Source organism: Arachis stenosperma, chromosome 6 (assembly GCF_014773155.1).
Source record: "Arachis stenosperma cultivar V10309 chromosome 6, arast.V10309.gnm1.PFL2, whole genome shotgun sequence".
In the NCBI taxonomy this organism is placed as follows: domain Eukaryota; kingdom Viridiplantae; phylum Streptophyta; class Magnoliopsida; order Fabales; family Fabaceae; genus Arachis; species Arachis stenosperma.
The window spans coordinates 136,833,312-136,860,652 of NC_080382.1; the positions used below are offsets into that span (position 1 = coordinate 136,833,312).

The window sequence follows — 27,341 nt, forward strand, 5'->3', positions numbered from 1 at the left end:
CCGCCGCAGCGTCGACGAGTGCGTCTATGTTAGGGAGGGGGAAACAATCTTTAGGGCATGCCTTGTTAAGGTCGGAGTAGTCTACGCACATTCTCCATTTGCCGCTGTGCTTTTTTACTAGGACTACATTCGAGAGCCATGTCGAGTAATCGACTTCTCGTATGAAGCCTGCTTCTAGGAGGCTGGCCGTCTGCCTAGCCACCTCCTCTGCCCTCTCCCGTGACATCTTTCTCCTTCGTTGGGCTACCGGGCGTACTTCCAACTTGACGGCCAGATGGTGTGACATAACTCTGGGGTCTATGCCCGGCATGTCGGCCGGTGTCCAGGCAAACAAATCCCTATTGGCCCTGATCATTTCAACCAAGGGCTCCTTCAACTCATGCGGGAGATTCTTGTTGACGAACGTGAATTTTTCCTCCGTGTCGCCGATCATAAATTTTTCCAGGTCCCCCTCTGGTTCCGGTCTGGGTTTGTCATCTACTCTGGCGTCCAAGTCAGCTAGGAACACGCCGGACGCCTCTTTGGATTTTTTCCTTAGGGAGAGGCTGGCATTGTCGCAAGCGACTGCCTTCTCGAGGTCTCCTCTTATGGACCCTATAGATCCGTCATCGGTAACGAACTTCATGACTAGCAGCTTCGTGTTGATTATCGCTTCAACATCGTTAATAGTTTTCCTCCCCAAGATGATATTGTAGGCGGTGGAATCTCGGAGGATCACGAACTCGGCCATCGCCGATCTTCGGCCTTGAGTCTGTCCCACTGAGACCGGCAGGGATATCACTCTATCAGGTTTGATGAAGTGGTCGCCCAATCCAATGACCCCGTGCTGGTGAGTCGTCAGGTCGGCGTCCCTTAGTCCCAATGCGTCAAATACGTTGCGAAACATGATATTCGAGTCTGCCCCCGTGTCGACGAGGATTCGTTTGACGAGACCGGTTCCCACTCAGGCCGTGATGACCATGGGTGGGTTTTCAGGGGCGTCGTCAAACCATTGGTCTTCCGGGCCAAAAGAAATGGAGGGGGGCTTCTTGGAGTTTCGCACCAACGAGGAGGAGACCGCCAAGACCTTAGCGTCTTTTTTGTGCGCCGATCGTGACCTTGGCGCGGCATTTTTGGCCGTCACTACGTTTATCACGGTGAGGCCGTGATCTCTGTCTTCTGGCTCTTGTCGCCACTTCGCCGAACGGGTTTTGCCTTCTTCGTCTTGGTCGCGATGGCGCCTCCTCGGCTCCCTGATAAGATGGGAGAATTCTGCTAGCTTGCCCTCCCTTATCGCTTGTTCTAGTGCGTCCTTCAGGTCAAAGCAGTCCTGTGTTTGGTGACCATAGCCCTTGTGATAGTCACAATAGAGGTTCTTGTTTCCTCCTGTACGGTCCTTGAGTGGTCGGGGCTTCGGCAGGATTCCTTTCTCGGCGATTTGCTGATAAACTTCCATGATGGGAAGAGTGAGCGGAGTGTAGTTGGTGAATTTCTCGACCCGGGGGAATGGCCTGGGTGCCCTGCTTGACGCTCCTTCCCTGACTTGTTCTTTTAATCTTTCCACATTACCTTGTTGCCTGGGTTGGTTGTAGCCGGACTGCCGTTTATTGGCAGCCACGACTTGGCTGACTTCCTCTTCATTTATGTACTCCTTGGTTGCCGTTTGGATCTCGTGCATCGTCCAAACTGGTTTCGTGGTAAGGTATTTTTGAAAGTTCTCGTTGAGGAGGCCGTTCGTCAGACAAAGGCTTGCCACCGAATCGGTTAGGCCGTCGATTTCCAAGCATTTGTCGTTGAACCGATCCAGGTATTTTCTGGTCGGCTCTCCCTGTCTCTGGCTTATTCCCAGAAGGTTGATCGGGTGCTTTGCCTTTGCTATTCGTGTTGTAAACTGGGCCAGGAAGGCACGGCTGATGTCTAAAAACCCATGGATGGACCCTTGCGGGAGGCCGTTAAACCATCTGATCGTGGGTCCTGCCAGGGTCACCGGGAAGGCTCGGCACCTCACCTCGTCCCCTACTCCCTCCAGATTCATCCTTGCTTCGAAGGCCGTGAGGTGTTCCAGAGGGTCTTGAGTTCCATCGTACCTCATGTCCGTCGGTTTGTCGAAGTGCTTCGGCAACCGGACTTCGAGGATGGATCGATGGAACGGGGTGGCGCCCATTATCACGGGTTGCCGTGTCCTTTCGGACCTTCCTTCCCCACCTTCATGACCTCGTCGCGTGTGGCGCGTTTCCTTGCCTCTGAAGTAGATGATTGTGTCATTTCGTCTTCTCGGGATGGGTGACTCTTCACGAGTGCTCTCCGCTTCCGTTCGGGATGTGGAGGCGCACCGTAGACGGCTTTGGTGGGAGTCTCTCTCTTGGCTTTCAGGAGATGGGGAGTAGCTGGGATCGATGGTTCGTCGGTCGTGCTCCTGGTCGGCCAGTTGCTGTTCCAGGTTCTGGACCCTGTGGCGTAGCTCCTGCATTATTATGGCGCTGTCGCCGCCCGTTCCCCCGAAGGGTCTTGCCCTCGTGTGTGGTTCAGTGCGTTGTCGGGGGAACCTTCGCCGTCCTCTTAGTGAAGCGACGGAGGCTGCCCCCTCTACTCCGGCTCCCCGGTCTTGGTCTCCGGGCCCCGGCACGACGTCCATTTAGGCGAGTCCCCACAGACGGCGCCAATGTTCGTTCGTCGGTTACCGGACAATTCGGGTAGTTATTTGAGGGAGTGAGAACGTTTCAATCGCGATCATGCTGGGTTCGGATCTGCCGGGCAGTCGAGCTCTCGTTGTGGAAGGGAGAGGGGTGCCACCTGCAAAGACACTCCGACACTCTAGTCAGCTAGTGTGCAGGCGGGGGATAGGTTAGGTGGAAAGTGTGACGTACATTGGGAGAAGGGCAGGTCCTTCCCCATTTATACCGTGTCAGAGGTGGGCCCTGCAAGGACATGCCCACCTTCCTCGAAGCTTCCTCACAGCTGCAGTGGAGAGCTGTCAGGGACGCATGTCCGGGTCGCGTAGTGAGTCGTATGTGCCCGACCGTTCGGGTCGGGTCATCAGTGGGTCGGGTTGACCCGCAAGTGGCCTGGGCCAGGCCGTAACATATATATAGATGGTGCATATAGGGATATGACCATTGAACTGGCTCACTCTAAGAATTCCTAATAGTTATAATTACCGCATATTTGTCAATAGGATATTCTCAAGATGAACATAGTAATAGAGTTTCCTTTGACCTGCGACTATCATAGTAATTAACAACGTATTTATTATACTTTGATTCCGGACACCTAATACCCTAGGGTGCTAGTTGAATGGATATTGGGTATGATTTAAATACTTGTAGAATTAATGACTAGTCAATAAGGAATCCGTCAACTCTCGGTAAAGAGTTTGAGCTCTATGATTATAATGACTGAGATGAATAAAACCTTGGCCAAGGGGATTGAATGAATGAAGAAATGAGTTTCTTAAGTCATTCACAGTTCATTATAATAATAGTAACAAGTTAGAGTTTGACAATTAAACGATACTCTAAGGGTTAACCAAAAGCTGGAAAGATTGAAGGAATTATACTTTGTTCTTCTGAGGTTCTTAGTAAAAATATATTACTTCATACTATCGGGTCGTTGAGGAGTGTTGCTAGACGTCAACTTTGATTAGTAAATTTAGTACGACTAATTTACTACCCGCTTAGTATTGAACCTATGGGGTCACACACTAACGAGTGTTCTAACCTTTGCTATAGAATTATTTAATTATTATTTTGATTTGATCAAATAAATAATTATATTAATTCAAATGGAATATTATTATATTCTTTGCTAGCACCAAGAATATAATAATAGTATGATAATTGAGAATATTAAATGAGATTTGAGAATAATTAGTTATTTTACTGATTCTATTTTCAAATTGAATTATGATATGATTCATAAAATTTGAATGATTCAGATTTGAAATTTCAAGATATGATTTAAATTTGAATTGAGAATCAAATTTAAAATCAGTAACAAATCTCATACTATATATATGTACGTCAAGAGTACAGAAAAGTCACGAGAGAATAACAAGAATTTTTATTCCTTTACCTCTATGCACATAAATGTATGTGAGCCTAATTCTTGCAGAAGAATTTTATGGCATGCAAAGAGTTGCAATAGGTTTCTCAATTTAGATCAGATGTCTATTGGTCAAGGAGTTGACAGCAAAGGTTAGTCTCGGTGTGAATACGCATAGCGCCTTCATACAATCAAAGGAGAATAAAATTTTTTTTACTAAAGCGTTTAAAGGTATTTAGATCTAATATTTTATATATATATATATATATATATATATATATATATTATTGAAATAAAGTTTAAACATAAAATAAATCTTTAAGAACTATTTTCTTTTTTTTGTTACGTGTTATGAACACGTGGTAATCCTTCAAAAGAATGGTCTTATAGCTACAGATTATATTTCCAATATCAAAGTCATAGTAGATTCTTTAGCTGCATTAGGTAATCCTCTTATTCAAGATGAACACATTGATGCAATTTTAGAAGGTTTTAATAAGAACTGTCAAATAATGTTAACTACGGTCACTTCAAAGTTTGTGATATATAGTCTATGTGAAGTTGAAATTATAGTACTTACTTGTAATAATATGGTATTAAAATTTTATATTTAAAAGATTTAGAGTTAGATTATTCGTAAATTCCAAAAATGAAAGGAAAAAAAACATAAGACAAATAAAAGAAAAAAATGCTTATATAAAAAATAAAACAAATCTAAATAAAAGAGCTCTTATTTAAAAAAAATGTTAAAAATATAACTATTAATATTATTTTTTTTATTAATTTAAATTTTTAAAATAAATAATTTTATGATAAATTTTTCAACTACTTTGTCACACACCCCCGTAAAAATTTGGATATCACTGGAAAGAAAAATTAAATATTATATTATTTTTTAAGTATACATTTATTTGAATAAAAATAAAATTTTAAAAGTTGATACTTTTTTAAGAATAATGGAATATTGATATCAATGTATTGTAAAACACATTTATTTTTTAATTTAATTTTAATATTTTAATCTTTATAATTAAGTATGATTTCACATGGCATGTTATATATGTAGGGTAGTGTTAGATGAGTACCACAAACCAAAAGGTATTTTAGAACACTTATTAGTAAGATTTAAACTTAAATTTAGATATTTTAACTTTTATTTTCTTTTTGAATCATTCAATTTGAGAATAAAATATTCAGTTTAAACTTACTATTTGATCAACTCAAATTGATTTTTTAACTTTTCTCTATATTTTATTATAAAGTACAAAAATATTATTTTATGATAGAAAGTAATTAATTATTTGATCAACTCAAATTGATTTCTTAACCTTTTTTATATTTTATCATAAAGTATAGAAATAGAGCAAAGTTAGGAAACCAAAAAGGTATTAGCCAAAAACCAGCCAAATACTTTTGGGTAAATCCAAAATTTTTAGGAGTTAATATATATGGATGTTTTTTCTACTAAGTATCAGAATATTTCTTTTTCATACTAAATGGATGTTCTTTTATATATTTTTCAAATTATTTTGTATTACAAATGTGAATGTCTCTATTTCTTTAAAAATTTTATATTTTTTTTAAATTTTATAGATATTTAATATTTTTTACTAAAATATAACTGGATATTTATTTTCTTAAGTATTAGGATGTTTTTTTCATATTAAATATTTTTTTATAATTATGTAATTGTGTAATTTGCAGTCTCTTTAATCATCAAAATGACACTTAATATTCCAAAACGCAGAAAGCAACATCTGCAACAAACTCCTAATTACAAACATGTGTGTTGAATACAAAATATGAACTCCATCATCCACCATCCTTCTCACTAGCATCATAGCACCATCCACCTTTTTAATCTTACACACACCCAACACAAGCGCGTCGAACGTACGCGCATTCGCACCTTCTTCATCTCCGCTTCTCAAATTCGTTCTCGAGTCTCGAATCTGCCGCCATTAACAACTTTCCTTCCCTATGCAAAGTCCAAACCCATTCTACCAAAATCTTTCTCCGGTGAGACCAAGGCAGAGGCATCCGGGCCCTCGAACAAAACCTTATCCAAACTCCCATTAGGCATCAAGTCATACACTAACAAAATCTCGCCTTTCTCGTGACACCAACCCAGAAGCCTAACAAGATTCCGGTGTCGAAGGGTTCCAATTATGGACAACTCAGACAAGAACTCATTCTTACCTTGACTACTGTGGCTACTTCGGAAAAGGTTTCGTCTGTGACGAAGTCAAAGGTGGAGTTCGTGTTGAAACAGTTGTCTTGAATGTGCTTGTTGAGGGCATCGCGGAGAGCTTGGAAGTCGTCGGCGCTTCCAGCAGTATTGGTGAGAGAGAGAGGTCTGTGTGTATAATTGTTGGAGGTGGGTAGGTTAATGTAAGAGAGAAGAAGAAGGCTTTTATAGGTTTTAATTAGGTTTACTTAATTAATTTTAAATTTTTTAAGTTTAAAATTTAAAAAATTTAAAATTAATTATTAATATAAATTAATGTGGTTTTGTTTAGTTTTTGACTGGTAATCTTTTGGTTCCATATACTTTTCCATAGAAATATTATTTTATGATAAGAAGTATTTAAAGTTTTGGCTGAAATTTGAATATCATTTTGTATATATATTAATCTATTGATTAACAACAAATTTTTAAATAAAACTTAAATTCACGAAAAATTAAATTTTGAACCTCGCAGACTAAAAATGAAAAATACTATCAAAAATCAAATAAAAAATTGTTATGACCAATATTTTTTTATTAATATTAACTAATATTTTGAGTCATATTTTATTTTTATACTATTAAAATTTAAACTTAAAATTTAATATAAAAATATATTGATCAAATATTAATAAAAATAATAAATTTTATTCATCATATAATATCGCTTTAAAATATATTCACAAATTAATGAAAACAGAAGCCAATGTGAATTTTGGTTTTTTAATTGGTCAAACTTTATTCAAATATTAACCAAAAGAATACTATCCCAAATCATATTATTTTCTACGATAAAATAAACTCTATTTCATTTAAAAAGTCACCATATTTCATTCTTAATTCAAAACTACAACCCTGGAGCATTTGTAAACGAAACATGATGAATTTGCAATAATAATAATAATAATAATAATAATAATAATAATAATAATAATTTTCGTCATTGGGCCTTAAGAATTTTTCTTCTGGCCTTCGATGGCATTCACCTAAAGAGCTACTCACTCAAATAATACAAAGTTTTTTGTTAAAAATATATTATATACTTTTTTTATTAGTTTAATTTTTTTTTAAAATATTAAAGTGGCATGTATCATGATATGATATCAAAATTTTTATAATAAAAAAGTCTAGAATTTAATTATTATTAAATTTTTACAAAAAAAAGTAACATAAAATAAAAAAAAAAGATATTTACACAAAATTTAAATAAATTCCAAAAAAAAATTGTCAGAAAAAGTATTAAAAATAAAATATTTTATTTTATCAACTTAAATTAAAAAAAAAAAGGTATCATGATGACCATCCTAATAATATTCCTAATTCATTCACCAACCGATGATGTTAAATGGAATGGCCATATCTAGGGCCTTTGACAAGATCCATTCCTTTTACATGGCCCACATGTCTCAGCATTAATAGTGCTTAATCGTTTTCTTATCTAAAACTCTTGTTCAATCTGTCAATTCCAAGAGTTGCACTACTTTTGTACACTGATTAGATGGATCCTATGAGTCTTACTAATACAAACGGTGCCACATCCCATTTTAAGAAGCTTTACTTTTCACTTTAAACATAACAAAGTTTTAAGAATTTTGATTCAATTATATATATGTATATATAATCAGTTATCAAACAATTAAATTATTTATAATAATATATATTAAAATACAAAATATATGAAACAACACAAATTAGAGTTAATTACAATTTTAGTTTTTAACGATAGGTCAAAAAAAATTTTATTTTTAACCTTTTTTTTCATACAAAATTATCCATAGCATTTAATTTGATTTTAAAATTGTCCTTACCTTAGAGATTAAAATTATACAGAGGTAGAGGTAGCGACAGAAGCGAAAATAAAGATGGATTGTGGACAACTTTTTCTTCTTCTATCTTTTTTTTTCTTTTTTTTTTCTTCACGGAAGCCGAAACACTCTCTTTCTCTTATTTTTTTCTTTTTTTATTTTATAATTTTTTTGTTATGGATATTTTGGTCCAAAATTTTAATAGTTAAGTAAAAAGAACGATTTTAAAATTTGATTTTAAATCTTAGGGACGATTTTATATGAAAAAAAGATTATACACGAAAAAAGTTTTTTTGTTTATACCTTAGGGACCAAAATCGGACTTTACCCATATAAATTATATATGATTTTATGATTAATTTTTTATGTACATGTATTATTTTTATTTTAAATTAATTGTTTCACCCATAAAATATTTTTTTTCTTCCAAATGTCAATAAAAAATTAATCCCTATTGTAAGGGAGAATAAGATAAGAAAAGAAAACATATGGCGTAAATTGGGAAATTCATTTTATGGGTCGAAATAGGTATCAATCAAGAGACAACAGCTCGTTTGATACGTGCAATTTGAACCTCTTCTCAAAAGTAGTAGCCATATATATGTACCCTAAAGGCTACAAACTAATGAATGAATATAAATGTACATAAAGAACAACCACCATAAGGACAAAAATTAATTTTCCTAGTTATTAACTTCAAAGCACTGCCTTTTTTTCGAAACTTACTTGAATCATAATAAATAATTGGCACTTGTAAATTATTATGCAAGGGCTTGTAATGTAATGTGTCAAATCTTGACATATAATGGTGAAAGCATGGGGCCTTTGGAAAATTCGATATAGCAATGTCACTTTGATGTGTGTGGCAGTGTCGGATTAGTCCATTATTAGACTTGAGTAATGTTTTAAAAAAAAATTATTATTTTAGATTAATATTTGATCAATAAAAATATTTGTTATACGTAATATCTAAAAAATATAGACTTATTTAAATCTTAAATCTTAATAGTATAAAAATAGAATAATGTTACATAAACAATAAAATTTATCCTTTTAAATCAATATTTGTCTAATAAAAATATTTTTGTGGGTAATATCTAAAAAACATGGTGTTGGTTAAATTTTAAATTCTAAATTTTAAACTTTAAATCTTAAATTCTAATAGTATAAAAATAAGGTATTGGTCTAAAATGTTAAATAATATTAATAAAAAATATAATTTTTTTAACGTTTCTCAAAAAAATATTGTCTTAGCAAAAAATGTTAGTTAATTATAATAAAAGGTGTTAACTACTCTTAACATTTCTTATTAGAGTTAAATGCATGGCTAATATAATCAGGGGTAGAACTTTGTATATGAAAAGGAGCAATAGCCTATGCCAACTAATAATTTTTACACATAGGTTTCATTTAGTTTTGAAAATAAGATAAAATAAGATATTGAAAACAAGATACAAAAGATAAAAATATAAAAAATAGCGTTTTCATATTTTGTTTGGTAATAAACTAAAATAAATTATAAAAATTTAATTTAATTTCATTTTTTATATAAAAAATTAAAAAAATAATAAAAAATAAGTTATGTTTCTTATCTCTGTATCTCGAATGACACAAAATATATTAGTTTAATATTTTTAAATAATTTTTTTATTTTTATTTTATTTATTAAATATAATTTTATGTTTCTATAATCTTATTTCAGTGACTTATGCCTATAAACAAGGACGATCATAAAATTCTTAATTTAGTTTGGTTCCCTAATTTTTTTTTTGCCTCTTTTAAATTACAATTTTTATGTTGGTCTCCTTAAACAGAATTTTTAGTTCCGTCCTCTGCTGATAATATATAATTCACACGTGGCAAGAACAGCTTAATTCATTAATTTGGACAAGGTAACACGAGCGCAGATTTGGTATGATCAGTTTTGTTGTATATTGGTTTTGTTAAAGTGTCTTCATTAACTTTTGAATATCATAGATATTTAATTTGTGGGGAAAAAATTTAATTTGTAAGATTCAAGCGTGTGGAATAAAGGAGTTTAAGTATTGTAAACACATCGAAATTTAAAGGTTATAAAGTGAGTATTATATGTATTATGATGGTAAAACAAAATAAATGTGTATATAGTTGCTGATAATGTTAGATATTTTATAAAATTAGTAATTTGTGTACCTTTAATTATTGTCAATAAATTTTTTGATTTAATTTAAAATTTTTAATTCTTGAATTACAGAGTTAGATGAAATTAAAATATATTTTTTGTTGTTTTATGATCAGAATTAGAGACTTAAATTTTATAAAATTTATAATAAACAATTGTATTTTTTATTAAAAAATAGATTAACTGTCAAAATAATTAATAAATAATTATAAATCTACTCAAATTAATTTCTATATTAACAATTTAAACCATCATTAGAATAAAAATTCTAACAAATAAGTGTTAGGTATTAAGGGTAAATATATATAAAAGAGGAATAATTGGGTGTTAGGTATTTCGCTTTTGTGCTTGAGTTTGGATCTCCATACAATCTTATGATTTATGAGGAGAGAAATGATAGGAGGTAACACTTTTATATTAGCTAATACTTTGAATTAATACGTTATCATTATACTATTAGGATTTAAGATTTACAATTTAACAAAAAATATTTTTATTTATTAAATAATAAATTTTGAAATTAATATTCAAATTGCTCCTAAGTTATATTCACGTCTCAATTTAATTCTCAAAATTTTAATTTTTTCAATCTGATCTTCTAATTTAACATTCGTAATTCACAAAATCATTAACAACATATTAAAATAGATCGACATCTATCACATTAGACTTCTTAATAACTATCTAATGTAGCATTTAAAAAATTTTATTTCAATTTACTCTCTAAAAAGCCTTTAAAATTTTTAAGTAAAATTAGGAGTAGAATTTTAAATGAATCGTGGTAGAAAATAAATTGAGATAAAAAAAAGTTTTAACTGTCATTTCAGATAATTATTAAAAAATTTAATGGGCGTTGGTCTATTTCACCATATAATTAACATTTCTGTGACAAAAATAAAGGTAAAGACTAATGTAAATTACAAATACTAAATTAAAAGATTAAATTGAGTAAATCAAAATTTTAAAAATTAAATTAAGACACAAATATAACTTGAAGATCAATTTAAGTATTATTTTTAAATTTTGTTAGTAGTATAATATTATTCTTATAATAATGCGTGCTGAGCTGAGTTTACATATGGTTGTATATATTCTAAAAATATTATGAGAAAGATTTGTATATATTAAGTATTTCAAAAGGTCAGTAATAATACTGCATTTCAAATATTTTTTTTTATGGGTATGGTAAATTTTAGGATATGATTCTGACAAACAAAAGAATAATGGAAAAAAAAGGTACAAAAATTTAAATATCTTTAAAAAAGTGATGACATTATATATATATAGTTGTTTTTCCTCAATTAGAATAAGATTTTTTTAATAAGATAAAACTTGTATAAGGTTCAGTTTATTTTGTTAATTTCGGTTGGTTTTATTTGTCCATTGTTGATTGTCATAGCTTTTCTTTTTCTCTAGTCTTACGTCTATAAAATTATTATTCCTTAGCTTAAAGTTTTCTCATAATATCTACTGCATTATTATTCATTTTAAATAAAATTTGATGAGCATCCATCAACAATGAAGAAATATAAAAAATAAAAATCAATACAAGTTAAAAGTGCCAAATATACTTTGGACGATTGTCCTTGAATAATTTAACCAATAATGTAGCTCGAAGACTAGTATTTTAAAGTTCTAAAAATGAAGAGGAAACAAACATATAAAGAGATCATTGCCCCTATTAGGAGTGGCAAATAATATATATTTGGAATTACAAAAGGGAAGATATCAAAGAGGGTCCAAATACCTAAATCATTGCTGGCTCTTATAATCTAGGTTTTAAAAGCACTCACATGCATGCCTTAGTTGGTCTTGTCATATATTATTAATTACTAAAGAGCAGTCTTTTTTCTTTTATAATATATTATGGATATTCTTCGTTAGATATAATTTTAATTTATTCAAATATTTGAGATTTTAAATTACAGGGGTAATATATGATTTTTCAAGTACTAATTTTCTCATATTAAGATTTGATCTCAAAATCAATAGTAAAAAAATGTATCAACCACTTCAAATCTATTGTTTAATATATTTGGCAATAATTCTAGTAATTAACAAAAGATATAAACAAACTCGATATTCGTTAAAGATTTGATTGGTTTAAAAATGTTCAATAAAAATAATTAATTATTCATCTTTTTTATATAATTTTGTCAAACTAACTGAATTTTTTAAGAAGAATAAATTTTTATATTTTTTATAATTAAAATTGTTAGCAATTCAAATCTTCCATAATAAAAGTAATAATTTACTCTTCAAAATAGATAAAAACATAGGACGGAGAATATCATGAAAAGAAATTACTCTATACATGTTTATTGAACGTCAAATTGTATGCGTATTAGGAGAGTCTTTATCATTACTACATATTCCTTATTTTATAGTTAATTTAACTGAAAACATGCATTGAATATGAAGTACAATGTTTCGTATTGCTTAAAATAATAAGTATGATAGTCTAAATATCTTTACAAGTATGAGGTAATTTTCCCTTTTAGAGTAACTTTTAATATGCATGTCATTAAGTTGACTAATTTAGCAGTTATTTTTTTATGTATATATAACATAATTAATATAAAAATTTGAAAAGATCTAATAACTTTTAAATAGGGGTGGAAACGAATCGAGTAGAGTTGAACTTTAGTTTAGATGAGCCTCACTCAATTCATGTTATAAATATATGACCCAAGTTTAGGCATGTTATCTTTTATGGAATCAAATTCGACCTATTTAAAAGCCCGATAATAAACTTACAAAAAATCTATTTTGTGAATTATTATTCAAAATAATAAACTTAAAAAAATCTAAATTGACATTAAATATATTTTTGATTATATAATTCATAATGGATAAGTTTAGGGGCAGCAACTTTTGTGTTTGTGGTCAAAATTTAACCATCAAAAGAAAAATGAGTGATTTTTTACCATTAAATATAATCTCATATTATTAAAAATATTATTGATGACCAATTAATGGTTATAAAATATAAAAATTGTTATCCCCTAATACTCCTTATTTATAATTGTAAATTACAATTCATTTATATATCAAACGGTAGTCATACATTATAACTATACTTACATCCATAAATATAAACTCTTTCTTTAAAAAAAGGGGTTACAATATTAACTACTTTTGACTATTGATTTTTTTAGTTTTATTTTAGATTTATTACGAGTGAATAATTAATAGTCCAAATAAAAAATATTTCCAGAAAATAAATTTAAAAGGCAGTTCAACGAATTTTATAGATTTTTTTTAAAGTCTATAATCTAAAAAAAATCTATAATCTGATTTTTTTAAACTAATAATTTGATAAAAAATTTAAATTTAACCTATTTAATAAAATAAATCGAACCTAACTTAAAACGAGCTGAATCATAAATTTGATGGGATATTCTGGTCCACTTCCACCCCCTACCACCGAAGGTGGAGGTTCTTCAATCAATTTATTATTACGAGGGATGCATGGGTGTTATATATAGCGAGTTATTGAGGACCGCATTCCCAAAAGAAATGAAGTATTTCTGATCAATTTAAGTAATTGGTTAAGAGTCAAGTATGGATGGACGCATTCGAAGTTAGAACAGAATTATTGAATGACGATAGCACATGGATCATGATGGGTAGATGCAGAGAGATTGTTAGTTAGTTCAATCTTAGTCACCTTTCAGTTCGAACTTGGAAACTCAATTAAAACCTTCAAATCAAATTATTCTACATCACAAAACCTTTTGGCAACCTTGTACAAATATCAAAACAAAAATTAGTCATCACAATTATCAAATTTGAAGTATAAATGACAATACCCTTAATAATACAAGAAAAAAAAAGTACATAAATGATATATTAAATTACAACGGAGAGAATGCAAATTGGGATTTCAATACCTTAGCCTAATGTTTGACAGAGATACCGGAAAAAAAGACAAAAAATATGAAAAAGTATTGGTAGACAATGAAAATATTAAACAATGTGAATAATGAATATATCGGATGTTAAATTTATTAGGTGTGCGGATGGTAATTCTAATATTAAAATTTATGTGAGTAATTTAGGGTGTAGTGTATTTTTATTTTATTGTGCCAATTTTAAAGTTTATTGTTTACATTGTTCACAAAAGCCATTATCTACCTAACAAAATGTGTGAGAAATTCTTTTATATTTTATTTCTTAAATTCAAAGTTTTTAAATAAAAATAAAATATCTCCTATATTAATAAATTTTCGATTAGGACCGCTTCAAAAATATTTTTATCAATTAAAATGCCTCCATAAATATTTATGCTCTTACTTAATCTTAATATTTATATTTGTATATTAATGAATATATAACCACCACTATATTTTTGTTCTATTATTCATATTTTTATCATAAATACAAATATGGAATGATTCCATATTTCTATGCGGGTGCTTAATAATTCATTTCCTTGCTAGCTAGGTCCCTGTATATATATGTGAATCTTTATAGTATTGTGTATATATATATATATATGACGATATCATGGGCATTGCGAAGCACAAAGCTCATCAACTATATCCACATATTCATCATCATAATACACTCGCACGTACACACTACTTAGCTAGTTCTCTGAATTAATTTCCCTAACCTTAATTTCTTCCCAATCCATTAAGAATAAAAAAGCACCTTCCAATTAAACACAATATGAATGCTTCCATTTCGGAGCTTGAAAGCACCTCAAACTCGTTATCATTTTCTTTCTCAGCATCACCGCCGCCGCCACAACCACTAAAACAATCGTCTTCAACGAAATTAAAGGGCAAAACGTACTCAAACAACAAGCACCCGGTGTACCGAGGGGTACGGATGCGGAACTGGGGGAAATGGGTGTCGGAAATCAGGGAGCCGCGCAAGAAATCGCGCATATGGCTGGGCACATTTCCGACACCAGAGATGGCGGCCAGGGCTCACGACGTGGCCGCACTAAGCATCAAAGGAAATTCCGCCATTCTGAATTTTCCTGACCTTGAAAACTGCCTTCCTCGCCCGGCATCCTCGGCGCCTCGCGACGTCCAGGCTGCCGCGGCGAAGGCAGCTCACATGGACAAGTTTGAGTTATTAATACCTTCTTCGTCCCCGTCCTCGTCCTCGTTGACTTTCGAGCTGACGGAGATTATTGAGCTTCCGAGGCTCGAAACCGGGGACGAGTACCGGAAGGAGTTTGTGTTTGTGGACTCCGAGGATGCATGGATGTATCAGCCACCTCCAATGCCGTGGTTGCTGTACGGACAAGAAGAAGAAGAAGATGGTACTTCTTTCCGGAGTTTTCTTTCGGATTACTAAGGCTCTGTTTGGATTCACGTAAGATTCATGAGTGAAATGGATCTGAAACCAGGGGAATTAATATGAACTCTTCTGTTATTTGGATATGATGACGAGTTCACATCTCAAAAACAAAAACTCAGAATTTTATAGAATAATGTGATGGGATTAGTCCATTATTAATCTTAGTTCCATTATTTTATTACAATTTGGATTTTATTTGTGAAGAACATGGAAAGAAAGGAAGGATTTTATAGATAAAGCAAATTTATATACATTTATTGTTAAAGAAATTCTAGAAGATTAATTTTTTTTGTCAACAATTGATTTAAATATCAATATTTTAATCTTTTATCTATTTTTGCAATATTCATGTAGAAATAAATATCATATAATGTGTACTTATATTAAATATTAATATAAACTCTGCACACAGATTAATAGAACATGCACGTATGAATCATGATATTTTATATTTTTTACATCTTTTTAATAATATTAGAAAAAAAATCAAAATTTATCTTATTTAATTTTTATTAATTATTTTATTAATTGTCAATTAATAAAAATTAAATAAGACATATTTTTTTAATGAATTTTGTTAGAGAGTCAATGGAGTATTTGTATAATGTGTACAATAAGTTATTTATTTGGCTCAATATGAGTTAAAAAATAAACATTAAGAATAAAATACTACTCATTTCTCAAACACAATACACTCATATTTCTAGAATAATCATTTAGTTATCAGGGATAATAAACATCTGATATCCTTCTGAATCGAACATTCATAAACCTCTATTATACACATTATACAAATACTCTATTGACTTCTTATACTTCTTCTTTTAATAAAACTATTTACGTTTAAACTCTTAACAAATGTTGTTAAAATATTTACTAACAAAACTCTTTAGAATTTTAACAATTCAAACAAATCGATAACATTTTTTGGGACGCCACTTCATTATTCTTTTGCAACCTTAAGAGTAATTTTGGTTTAATTGACGGTAGTTTTCTCGTCATCATTTATTTGTTTATTTTAAGGAGATGCAAGCATGCAACTATGCGAGGCAATTTGGGGCCCCGATAAGAATTTGTTTCGTGCAAGCCCGAAAGGCTCTCATGGGCCTCGTATGGGCGCAGCCTCATAACGGTTCATCAAGGGACCATGATTGCAAAATACCAAAAAAAAAAAAGACCATGATTGCAATAGATAAAAAAACCAAAAATTAATTTAGATTCATCGAATAATCAGTTTAGTTACTCGTTTAAAGTTTAAACAATAATTGAGAGTTTTAATAATGTTTTGTCTATATAATAAGTTAAATTTATTGGCCAATAATAAATTTATAATTAAAATTTAGATCTTCCATAAATTAATCACTGACTTACTAAATTGAAGGATACCATAAAAAAATAAAATCAAATCTCTTAAAATGCATAATATATATGAATCGAAAATGAATTTGCATAATTAAATAATGATACAAATTCACATATTTTTATATAAAAATATTAATTAAAAATTATTAAATAATTTAATATATTTAATTAAATTATTATTTAATAACTTTTAATTTTTAATTTTATATAAAAATAACTCCATATGAGTATTTACTTTAAAAAATATTGCATTTTCTCGTTATTATTATATAGAATCGTAGAATTAAATATCTAGCTCTATCATTGCACAAATACAAAAAGATGGGTCCTAAGAACTTGGAAGCGAATTTTTTATAGTAAAAAAAATTGGATTATGTCAATTGTTTAATCTAATTTTTTATTGTTCTCTCATATTTAATTTTGATTCTATTTATAAAATTAATAATAAAAAATTATACTTTATATTCTTTTAAATGTGAAAAAAATTGAAAGAATTCATTTTTCTAAGGCCCTAGATTTATGACAAATCTCATAAGTTTTTATTTACTATTTGAATATTTACTAGCTTAAATTTCAAAAAGCTTGTACAGACATCTATCACCGTCTCAGACATATACGTTAAAGATTCAATCAGAGATAATTCTTTTTAAATAGAAATAAATATCGAATAATATTCTACAACTAAACTAATTATTCAACTAAATTCAATTAAATTGGTATAACTTAATTGACATTTACACATTACTAAATACGTCACTATTATCATCGTTAATAATAATTCTTTTTTTATTTAAATTTTGTATTTTTTTCCATCCTTAATGCTGCTTCTTTTTCTCCTTCTCTTCGTTTTTTCTTATCTTTTTCTTTTATTATTGTTGTTGTCACCATCACCGTACCACCACGTCACCACTTCTATCTCTGCCTCCTCTTCCTCCTCTTTCATTTCTCATTTAAATTTCTTCAATCTCTCTTTTCTTTTTCTCCTCTTTCATCATCATTATTATCATCATCGTTATCATTATCGTTATCGTTATCGTTATTGTCATCATCGTTGTCTTCTTCGTATATGTATAGCAATTCAAAATAAATTCATATAAGAATGCACTGAAATTAAATCTAAAATGCATCGAAACTAAATTCAAAATACACCGAAATTATTAAATAATAACTCAAAACTCTTTATTTAAATTTCTTTGATCTCCTCCTTCCTTTTCCTCTTCCTCCTCCTCCTCCTCCTCCATCATCATTATTATCATCATCACTATTGTTATTGTTATTATCGTTGTCTTCTTTTTAAATATATAACAGTTTAAATCCAGTATGCACCGAAATTTTTTAATAATGACGATACACAAACAAACTCAATTTAAAACAAGTTAAGAATAGAATGCACCAAAATTAAATTCACAATACACCGAAATTAAATCCAAAATACACCAAATTTCAAATGCACCTAACTCAAAATAACTTCTCCTCCTTCTTATTCTTCATCATTATCATCATCTTCTTTTTCTTCTTTTCTTGTTCATCATCTTTTTTTTGTTATATCTTCTCATTATTCTTCTGATTTTAATCTCTTAAAAAGAATAAAAATAAAAAAATCAAACAAAGAAAAAGAAGAAACGTATAATGTTACAAAATATTAGGAAAAGGAGAAGAAAAAGAAAAAAACGCAGCAACAACATCAATAAAAGAACGACGATAAGGAAAAACACAATAAGAAGAAAAAAATAACTCGAAAAAAAGAGAAAAATATGAAAAAAAGAAAAAAAGAAAAAAAAGGAGGAGAAGAGAAATGTAAAAACGTTCACATAATTATAACATGTATTCATATTCTCACTGATAAAACTAATTTTTATTGGATTTTTTTTTTGTGACTATATTGAATTTGAACTAATTTAATTAAATTTAGTTACCAAAAAAAATTTAAATATATAAAATGACTTGTAAATATCAACAAGTATGCAAATAAATATGCAGATGTAATAGAATAAACTCTTGTCTCTTGGGATTATAAAGAGAATAGTGATAGGAATAATACTTGATGAATAATATATTAAGTTTTTTACATTTTATCAATTTATATCACTAAATTTTTAAAATTGTTCTTGAAATTTAACTTATGTATTAAATTAACTTTTGAAATTTAATTATACTATTAATGTTTTTAAGATTAATTTCTGAATATTATAATAATTCTTAGACTTCTTTTCAATAATAACTCAGCAAATAAAATAATGAGTCAACGCTAATATTGACAGACTAATTGATATGATATGATAATTAACTATCATGACCCATTGTGGTCTCTTTTCCTTTTATAATCCTAAACCCACTTATAAAAATAGACATGTTGGTTAAAATAAGTTTATTAGCTAAATAAAAAAATGTTTGTCACCTAGACTTTTTCAAAACATATATCTCATAATGGGTGAAAGCTAGTGCACTCCAGGTAAAGTAGGGAGTGCAGCACTCTTTAAAAATTAACCTACTATTAAAAGTGACTAGGTAAGTTAAATTTATTTATTATTATTATTATTTTTTTGTTATGGGGTGAACAAACAAACCGACACTAACAAAAAAACTAATTCGCTCGTTTAGTAGAGGACTATCTTTACACCAAAAAATACTCAGAAAAATTTAATCGAATTCCTCCGTTACGCTGTTATTATTAATGTGATGTCTTCAAGCATTTTTACTGTTTTGTTTACTAGCAGGTGTTTTTACTATTGTTCTGTCTAGCCATAGATTTTGACGCTCTTGAACCCACTCCATTCCACCTCTATCATAAATGGACCTTCAAAGCCGAAAAATTGCCGCCATAGAAAAGGAAGACGCTGTCTGTCGCTGCTGCTAGTTGGCTAACTCCAAACTGATTCTGTAGAAGAACCGGTTTCTATGAAGGATGACGCAGTCAAAGCACACAAAATACATGACAGTTATAACAAGGCCATTATCTCTTATTTCAAATTATTCTCAACTTATACGTAATATAATGAAAAATTAAAATATAATTTTATTTAAACAATTATTTGTATTATTTTTATTAATTTATTCAAAAAATAATTAAATTTTGAAGCTAATTGGTATAAAATATTACAGATATAAAACTAAAAAAAAATTTTATTTGTATAAAAATGAGCCTAATAAATAATTATTCTATTTAAATATAATTAAGAGTATTTTTTTCTTTGTCAATGAGTTATAATTCAAATGATATAATCTCTATATTCACCTAAAAGTTGGTAAAAAAAAAAAGAATACTTCTTTTTTTTATTAACTTTTTTAAACATTAATTATTTATTTTACATACTATATAGAAATAAATGAATATAATATTTATTGAATAGACACAATTACGTAAAAAAAATTTTATTGTCATAATATTTGAACCAAAGAAAAGAAAGTATTATTTTAAGAAAAACTAAACAATATATTTTTAATAATATTCTTAATACAAAATAATAAATTTTAAATATTTTTTTAAATAATATATATTAACTAAAATAATATAATTATCTCAAATAATATATTATAAATATAGTAAAATGACATATTTTAATAAAAAAATTGTTAATAAAAAATTATATGAATTTTTGTTTCGCACAAAATAAAATTATTATATGTTTGTTTGCTTTTTATGTTATATATATGGTTTTTTTAATTAAATTAATATAATACAAAAATTTTTATTATTCTATTCATATTTAATGTTTTAATTTTATTTTTCACAAAATAAAATTATATATATATATATATATATATATATATATAACACAAAAATTTTTATCATTGTGTTTATATTTAATATTATAATTTTATTTCACATAAAACAAAATTTATTTAAATTTTAATATTATATACATAAAATATATATAACACAATTTTTTATCATTGTGTTTATATTCAATATTATAATTTTATTTCACACAAAACAAAATTTATTTAAATTTTAATATTATTTAAATTTTTTCTAGATTTAATACATGAATTTTTAACTTATTTTTTATGTATTATTTATTTTAATTCTAAAGTCCAAAAATTACAGACATGTTGTTTTTAATATTTATATACTATTTTTTTATTTTGAATTTCAGTCCAATATCTGAAACTTATAAAAAAATTCTAAAACTTGTAAAAAATGATTAACCTGATTAACAGGTTACCTCTTTAAATCTAAACCATTCAAATAAAACATAATAAATAAAGAGTTTAGATTTAATGAATTCACAAGATGTGCAGCACTCCATACTTAGTAAGGAGCGTTTAAGAATGAGCCCTCATAATGATATAATAATAGAAGGATATATAGACAAAAAGAAAAATCAGATACGCAAATTTATTAGTATTTTCCAACTAGGGCAAATCAAAGCAACACAAATAAAATCTCTCTATATATACTCATTTTCATACATGCACTTTGTTGATGCTTCTGATGTAAGAATAATTCCATATTTAACAATTTCTTGATTAACTAATTAAAAGAGACATATCTCAATTCGTCATTGTGACATTGTCTATACTAACTCAAAGATCGAATGAACTATCATATTCCACCACAAAAAAGTATATTCACTGGGTTTGAACCATAAAATTTCATCTTGTTTCTTAGTCCATAGGTTTTTGTACAAGGTTAGAATTCATGCTACTCTACCACCACTGTTGAGAAGACTTTGATCGAAGGATCCCATACTTGGATGTAACAACCACCATTGCTTATGAATCAATCAAAACCTATACGAATCAGTGGAATTTATTCTATTGATAGGAAGGAGAGGCACTAAGTTTGGATATCACAGACTTTAAGCCATATATTGAGTTAGTCGCATCATCTTAACCCCAAAACTTTAAGGCAATTAAATCCATATATAAATCCTCAACTAATTTAATGTCTTATTTTTGAAAGTCAATATAAGGTTTTAGGATGTTCATAACTCAGGTGAAATTGGGTTTGTCTTGATTTAGATTCGGTTCTAAATATACATCGGGTCAATTTTTTATATCCTAACCCGATTCTAAACCCGATGAAACTTAAATATTTTTGGGTCACAATTATATCGGGTCCAAACCGAGTGAAAATTGGGTCTTTAAAGCTTTAATAATAATTTATAAAGAAACTTATTTATGATGCATTTACTTATAAAGAAGAAATTTGTTATCGAAAAGTTGATATCCATATTTGAACTTGAATTTGTCCATAAATTCTAATTTTGATACTTCTTTGATCTATTTTCTAATTTAACAAGTGTGATTAAAAATAAAACAATAAGCTTATAATTAATATAACATGATATTGAAATAAATTTAAAACATATATATCTTTTTTAGTTCCTTTAAGGTGCATACGGATCGGGCGAAGACAGGTTAGCCTTGACCCGGACCCGACTCGAAATAATGACTGAATTTATTTTTTAGACTCTTACCTGACACTAGATCCGGTGAAATCACACCAAATTAGCCTCTAAAGTGTTTAGAATCAAACCGAATCTTCAGACCGGATCGGACCATACACACCCCTATTAGATTAAAAGTCAAATTATATATGAAATTAATTTGCTTAATTGGGTCACAAATTAATCTAAAACAAACGAGCCAAACAACAAACTTTAAGCCTACATATACTCATAGCTCAAGAGAATATTTTCTCATCTGAAACAAAGGCAAACCCTGAGGCCAAATACAAAAGAAACTTGCCGATCTTTAGAACAAAAAAAAAAAAAATAAAGAAAAAAATAAGTCTAATCCAAAAGCATGCATTAGATCCAACTGTTGATCCAAACCTATTTACTTATTTGATGACTAAGTAATGGAACTTCATTTTTTTTTTATCTGAACTAACTTTTTTTTTTTTGTCTCTTTTTTCTCTTTTTCCTCAGCCACATGAAAGTTCAGAAAAAAGCAAAAAAGAAACAAACAGATTAGGACTCAAATCAAAAGTAAAAAAAAATGGGTTACCAAATTTAAGTAAGAAGAGAAAGTCAAATAAGCTAAGATTAAAAGTAAAGATCACATCCAAAAACTTATCAAAAGAAATCTTTTTTATGTTTATGTTTTATTGAAGATTGTTAAAAAAATTCTCCTTTTGCATATACAGAATAGAAAATCTGATTCAAATGAAGGTTATAGAGCTTTGCAACAGATAAATGGACAAGAAACAAATTTGGAACGTTTTGATACACGGTTCAAATTTGTGAAGCAAAATAAAAAAGGATGTAAGAGAAGATGGAAGGTATAGATGCATATACTGTTAAATCACTGCTGCTACTCTATTTCTCTTCTGCGCCGCTGCTGATATTAGAGAAGAAGAATTCAAACAAAGTTGCTGAAGACTAGCTTCAAGTTTTGGAAGCTTTACTCTTCTATTAAAGGGGTAAATGGCCAAGGATTAGAGTAAGGAGTGAAAGCACAAAATTTAGGTTTTCATAGCTTACAGAGCTATACCTTCTTCTCTTTCATAGTTCTCAATTGAATATTCTCTTTTCTCAGTTTAATCTTTCTTTGTTTCAATAGAAAAAGGCATTACAGTGAGAAATGTAAAAAAAAATCATTTAGTAAAAAAAAAGCAGAGAGAGTTAGACTTGGAAAAAAGGCAAATAATATTTATTTCAGAAATACTTTGTATGTATTTTTGTTTTGTTATCATGATCTAGAGGGGATTCTTTTGTTAAGTTGGGTTAGCACTTAGTGGTTGTAAATCTAGAGCGAGGTCCTAGTCAAATCTGACTTGGGTAGAAGCTGAGTTTGTCTTATGTAAGATTGGGTTGAATTCTAGGAAAATTGGTAAATGTAATCTTGGTTAAAGATAGTGAAATTCCATCATAGTTATTATGGAGACTGAATGTAAGCTACATTACATAAGGTAGCTGAATCAGGATATATCACTGTGTTACTTCACTCACTATGTTCTGATTCTGATTTTCTTTTCTAAGAGACAAAATAAAATTATCCCTTACTTTTCTTAATCAGAAACACTTGATAGCATGTATCCCTTCTTACAATTCTATTTTATCTCCTCTATTGACAAGAGATAAATTAAAAGCATCTTTTACTTTTCAATTTGAAGTGATTCAACAAATACTACAAAATTCATCCCATTTGAAGAAGAAGTAAACAAAATTAAAAGAAATCTAGATTCAACCTTTTTTTTTTAAGTTATTGATATTTATCATTATATAATAATAAAAATAAAATTAAAATTAAAAAATATTATAAATGACTATTTTTTATGTAAGAATAAAAAATTCTTCATGTAATCATTTTAAAAGAAAGTGATGAATTTTAAGTGAATACATAAAAAAAAAGTTACACAAACATTATTTCTGATAAGAAAACCGCAATGATAATACCAAAAAAAATTGCTTCGGTGAAATTTTGATAATTGGAGTTTGCCAAATACGGCCAAACAATAACAACTTGAACAAACCTTAGGGTCATAATTAAACTAGTCTATGTGAACTCAAATTTCAAGTGGGGAAGAAAACTTATCCCTAACAAAATTGAAAGGAAAAAAAATGAGTGACATTCTCTCCTGACATACGTTACTCCGATCCATTACAAATTAAATTACCTGAGCCTCCATTATGGTTCTACCCTACCAAATCATCTAAATCAACTGCCTGAAATCGGGCCCAACATGTTGGTGGATTAAGTAATCATCAGCGTTCGTGGGTACATCAAACATCATGTTCTGGTGATGATGATGATGTTGTATGAACTGTTGTTGGTGTTGATGATGGTGTTGTTGTGCTCTCATCATCTCCTTTTGTCTTCGCAACTCCAAAACCTTTCGATGTGAGTTAGAGTGCTTAGTTAACACAAACGTGGGGCTTGCCGCGGGCCTGTACTCCGGCACAAGCCGGCCTGACTTGTACCTCACACCACAAGCATTGCACAACGTTTTAGGGCCCATGGGCCCAGTCCGCCACTGCGGTGTCTTGTCCGTAGCACAATGCAAGCACTTGCGACCATCACCAGAACCGTAGTCCCCACCTTCCTTTTTTCTTCCTGTCGTCTTCACAGGCTTTTTTCCGGTGACCGGAATAGTGAAGGACACTGGAGTTGGAGTAGAAATAGGGACCATGACGTCAGGTTCTGATGATGATGACGTTGTGGGAGTTGGAGTTGGAGAGAGTACAAGGAGGCGTGAAGTCCAATTGCATGGAGGCACACGAGACCGCTTGCTACGGGCTTTGGCTGGCACTGACACTTCTGAGTTGAATATTGGGCTTTTTCTGTTGGGCTCTGGGCGGAACTTGCGGGCCTCCGATGTAGCATCATCGTTTGGTCTCTTCATCCCTGAGATGAGTTGCATCTTTTGTAGATCCTCACTGGAGAAGGATTCCTCCACAAAATTGGAAAGCCATTCCAACTCTGCCAAATCGTCATACTGCTTTTAAATTTTAAAACCATAAACACATGTATTAGTTTGGTATTGTTTTAATAATAATTCTTTACAATTATACACAAAAAGTAAGAGAGATGTCTATGATTAGGAGTACAGATAAATTTTACATATACACCTCTCTTTGTATTGTATAGTTCTCTATTTTGGTTGAAAACACAATGATATAGATCATACTACTAATGCTTATGTTATTTAATGTGTATTTATTTTCCTAATTTTTAAATTAGTTTATAATGAAATAAAATTTGATACTTTTAATTTGTCTAATTAATTTTTTTAAAAAATAAATATTAAAAAATATTTCTTTAATAATAATATTTTTTATTTTATCTACTAAATATTATAATTATAAATTAATAAAAAGTGACAATTTGTACTATGTTGGACATCATATGTATAATTAAACTTTATAAATAATTTAATCACACCCACATATAAACTTTATAACTAAAATATAAATAAAAGTAGAAAAATATAAGGATTTTTTTGTTTGCGTTCATAAAAATTTGATTATTTTGTTGCCATTAATTATTCTACTAAAAAAATATAAAACATGTAAAAATATATATATACAGATACACAAAGTTTGATATTTTGTGTTTATAGAATATCTTTACAAAGGAGATAGAGATACTTGGAAAAAATATTACGTTTAATAATTAGATTTAATAATTTATAAAATTTTTGTAATAAAAATATAAGAGATACTTAGATTGAGAAGAAGAAAAAAATGTAATATATAAGCTAAGATAAAATTTAAAAGATGAAAATTCAAACACGAATGTTCTTTATTTAATAAAAACTAAAAATAAAAAGTTTAACTTCAACACATGTACAAAAGAAATAAAAAAAACATAGTTAACAATCCTCTGCAAAGTTTAACTCACTATATTTAGTAGTACTTTTTTCAGACAAATAATAAAAGAAATCAAATTTTATAACTTTCATAATGTTAAAACATGCATGCACTTTCTCAGAATGATCTATGATATCAACAATAACAAAAACAGACATGATCATAAATATGTTACAAGAAAAATTATTCAATGTTGAATAGAGAAAATGATAATTTTATTTTATTTCATTCATTTTGTGAGTACATTAAGAATCTATATGCCACTTTTAGTTTTAAAATTTAAAATTTTAAAAGTAAAAAAATGTAACATTAGGTATTTATTTATTAATTTGAAACATCTTTATACATGAAATAGAGTAAAATCTCTTATTTACTTTTAAAAGAATACCTAAAGAATTCTCATTACAATACCATCAATTTCAAAAAAAATATTCATGAAACACTAAAGTTTATATATATAACCTTTTATACCATAATTCAATTGAATTTATCTCATAAGTATGAAAATTTTTCATTTTACCTAACATTAAATATATATTTTGTCTATATAAAACATCTTTTACACAAGAAGAGAATTATATTTATATAATATATGACTAAGATATATTTAAAATATATAATATACCGGAACACAAAGTTCACCAGAGAAATGACCATCCACAAGACTCCGACTACCGATATCCGCAACCATACCAGGGTCACAACCAGAAAAAGAGAAGGAGGAGGAATTGCAGCTTTCAACCACGTTAGTATTAGAAGAATCGGCTGAAATGGAGTTTCCTGGGACAGAGTCCAAGGTGGCAACAACACCGTTATTGTTGGCAATGATACCGTCATCGTTTGAAAAGTCAAGGAGATCTTCCACGATGAAATTGTCTCCTGTACTTACAGCAGTGTTGTTATTGTTATTGTGGTTCTCGCCATCGTCAGAGGTGAATTGAGAGCAGAAGTTGTTCTGAAAAAAACTTGGTGTTTCCATTTTTTGTTTTGAATGTTTTAATTTGTATCTCTATATATATGTATCTGTATGTGTGTGTGTTTGGATTGGGAAAGTAATTAATAAGGTTCTGGATTAGTTAGAAGGGGAAATAAGGGCAATGGTTATGAGTGAGAGAGTGTAGCGTGTTTGAGGCACGAAGTGTGAGAAGTTGTGGCTTTGAGTGGAAGGCTGGAGAGAGAGAAGGAGAAGT

General features: G+C 29.6%; 3 protein-coding genes across 3 annotated transcripts; 1 reads left to right on the forward strand and 2 right to left on the reverse strand.

Moving 5' to 3' along the window:
* Positions 1-943: 943 nt before the first annotated feature.
* Positions 944-2,614, reverse strand: LOC130934748 (uncharacterized). Its single transcript, XM_057864285.1, has one exon. It carries the CDS (start codon positions 2,612-2,614, stop codon positions 944-946), a length of 1,671 nt encoding a protein of 556 aa, XP_057720268.1.
* A 12,273-nt stretch (positions 2,615-14,887) lies between these two features.
* Positions 14,888-15,526, forward strand: LOC130934749 (ethylene-responsive transcription factor TINY-like). Its single transcript, XM_057864286.1, has one exon. It carries the CDS (start codon positions 14,888-14,890, stop codon positions 15,524-15,526), a length of 639 nt encoding a protein of 212 aa, XP_057720269.1.
* Positions 15,527-24,494: 8,968 nt separating this feature from the next.
* On the reverse strand, positions 24,495-27,130 carry LOC130932780 (GATA transcription factor 12-like). The gene is made up of 2 exons (XM_057862195.1): positions 26,777-27,130; positions 24,495-25,277 (listed from the first exon to the last, which is right to left on the reverse strand). Exons 1-2 carry the CDS (start codon positions 27,128-27,130, stop codon positions 24,495-24,497), a joined length of 1,137 nt encoding a protein of 378 aa, XP_057718178.1.
* Between the last annotated feature and the right edge of the window lie 211 nt (positions 27,131-27,341).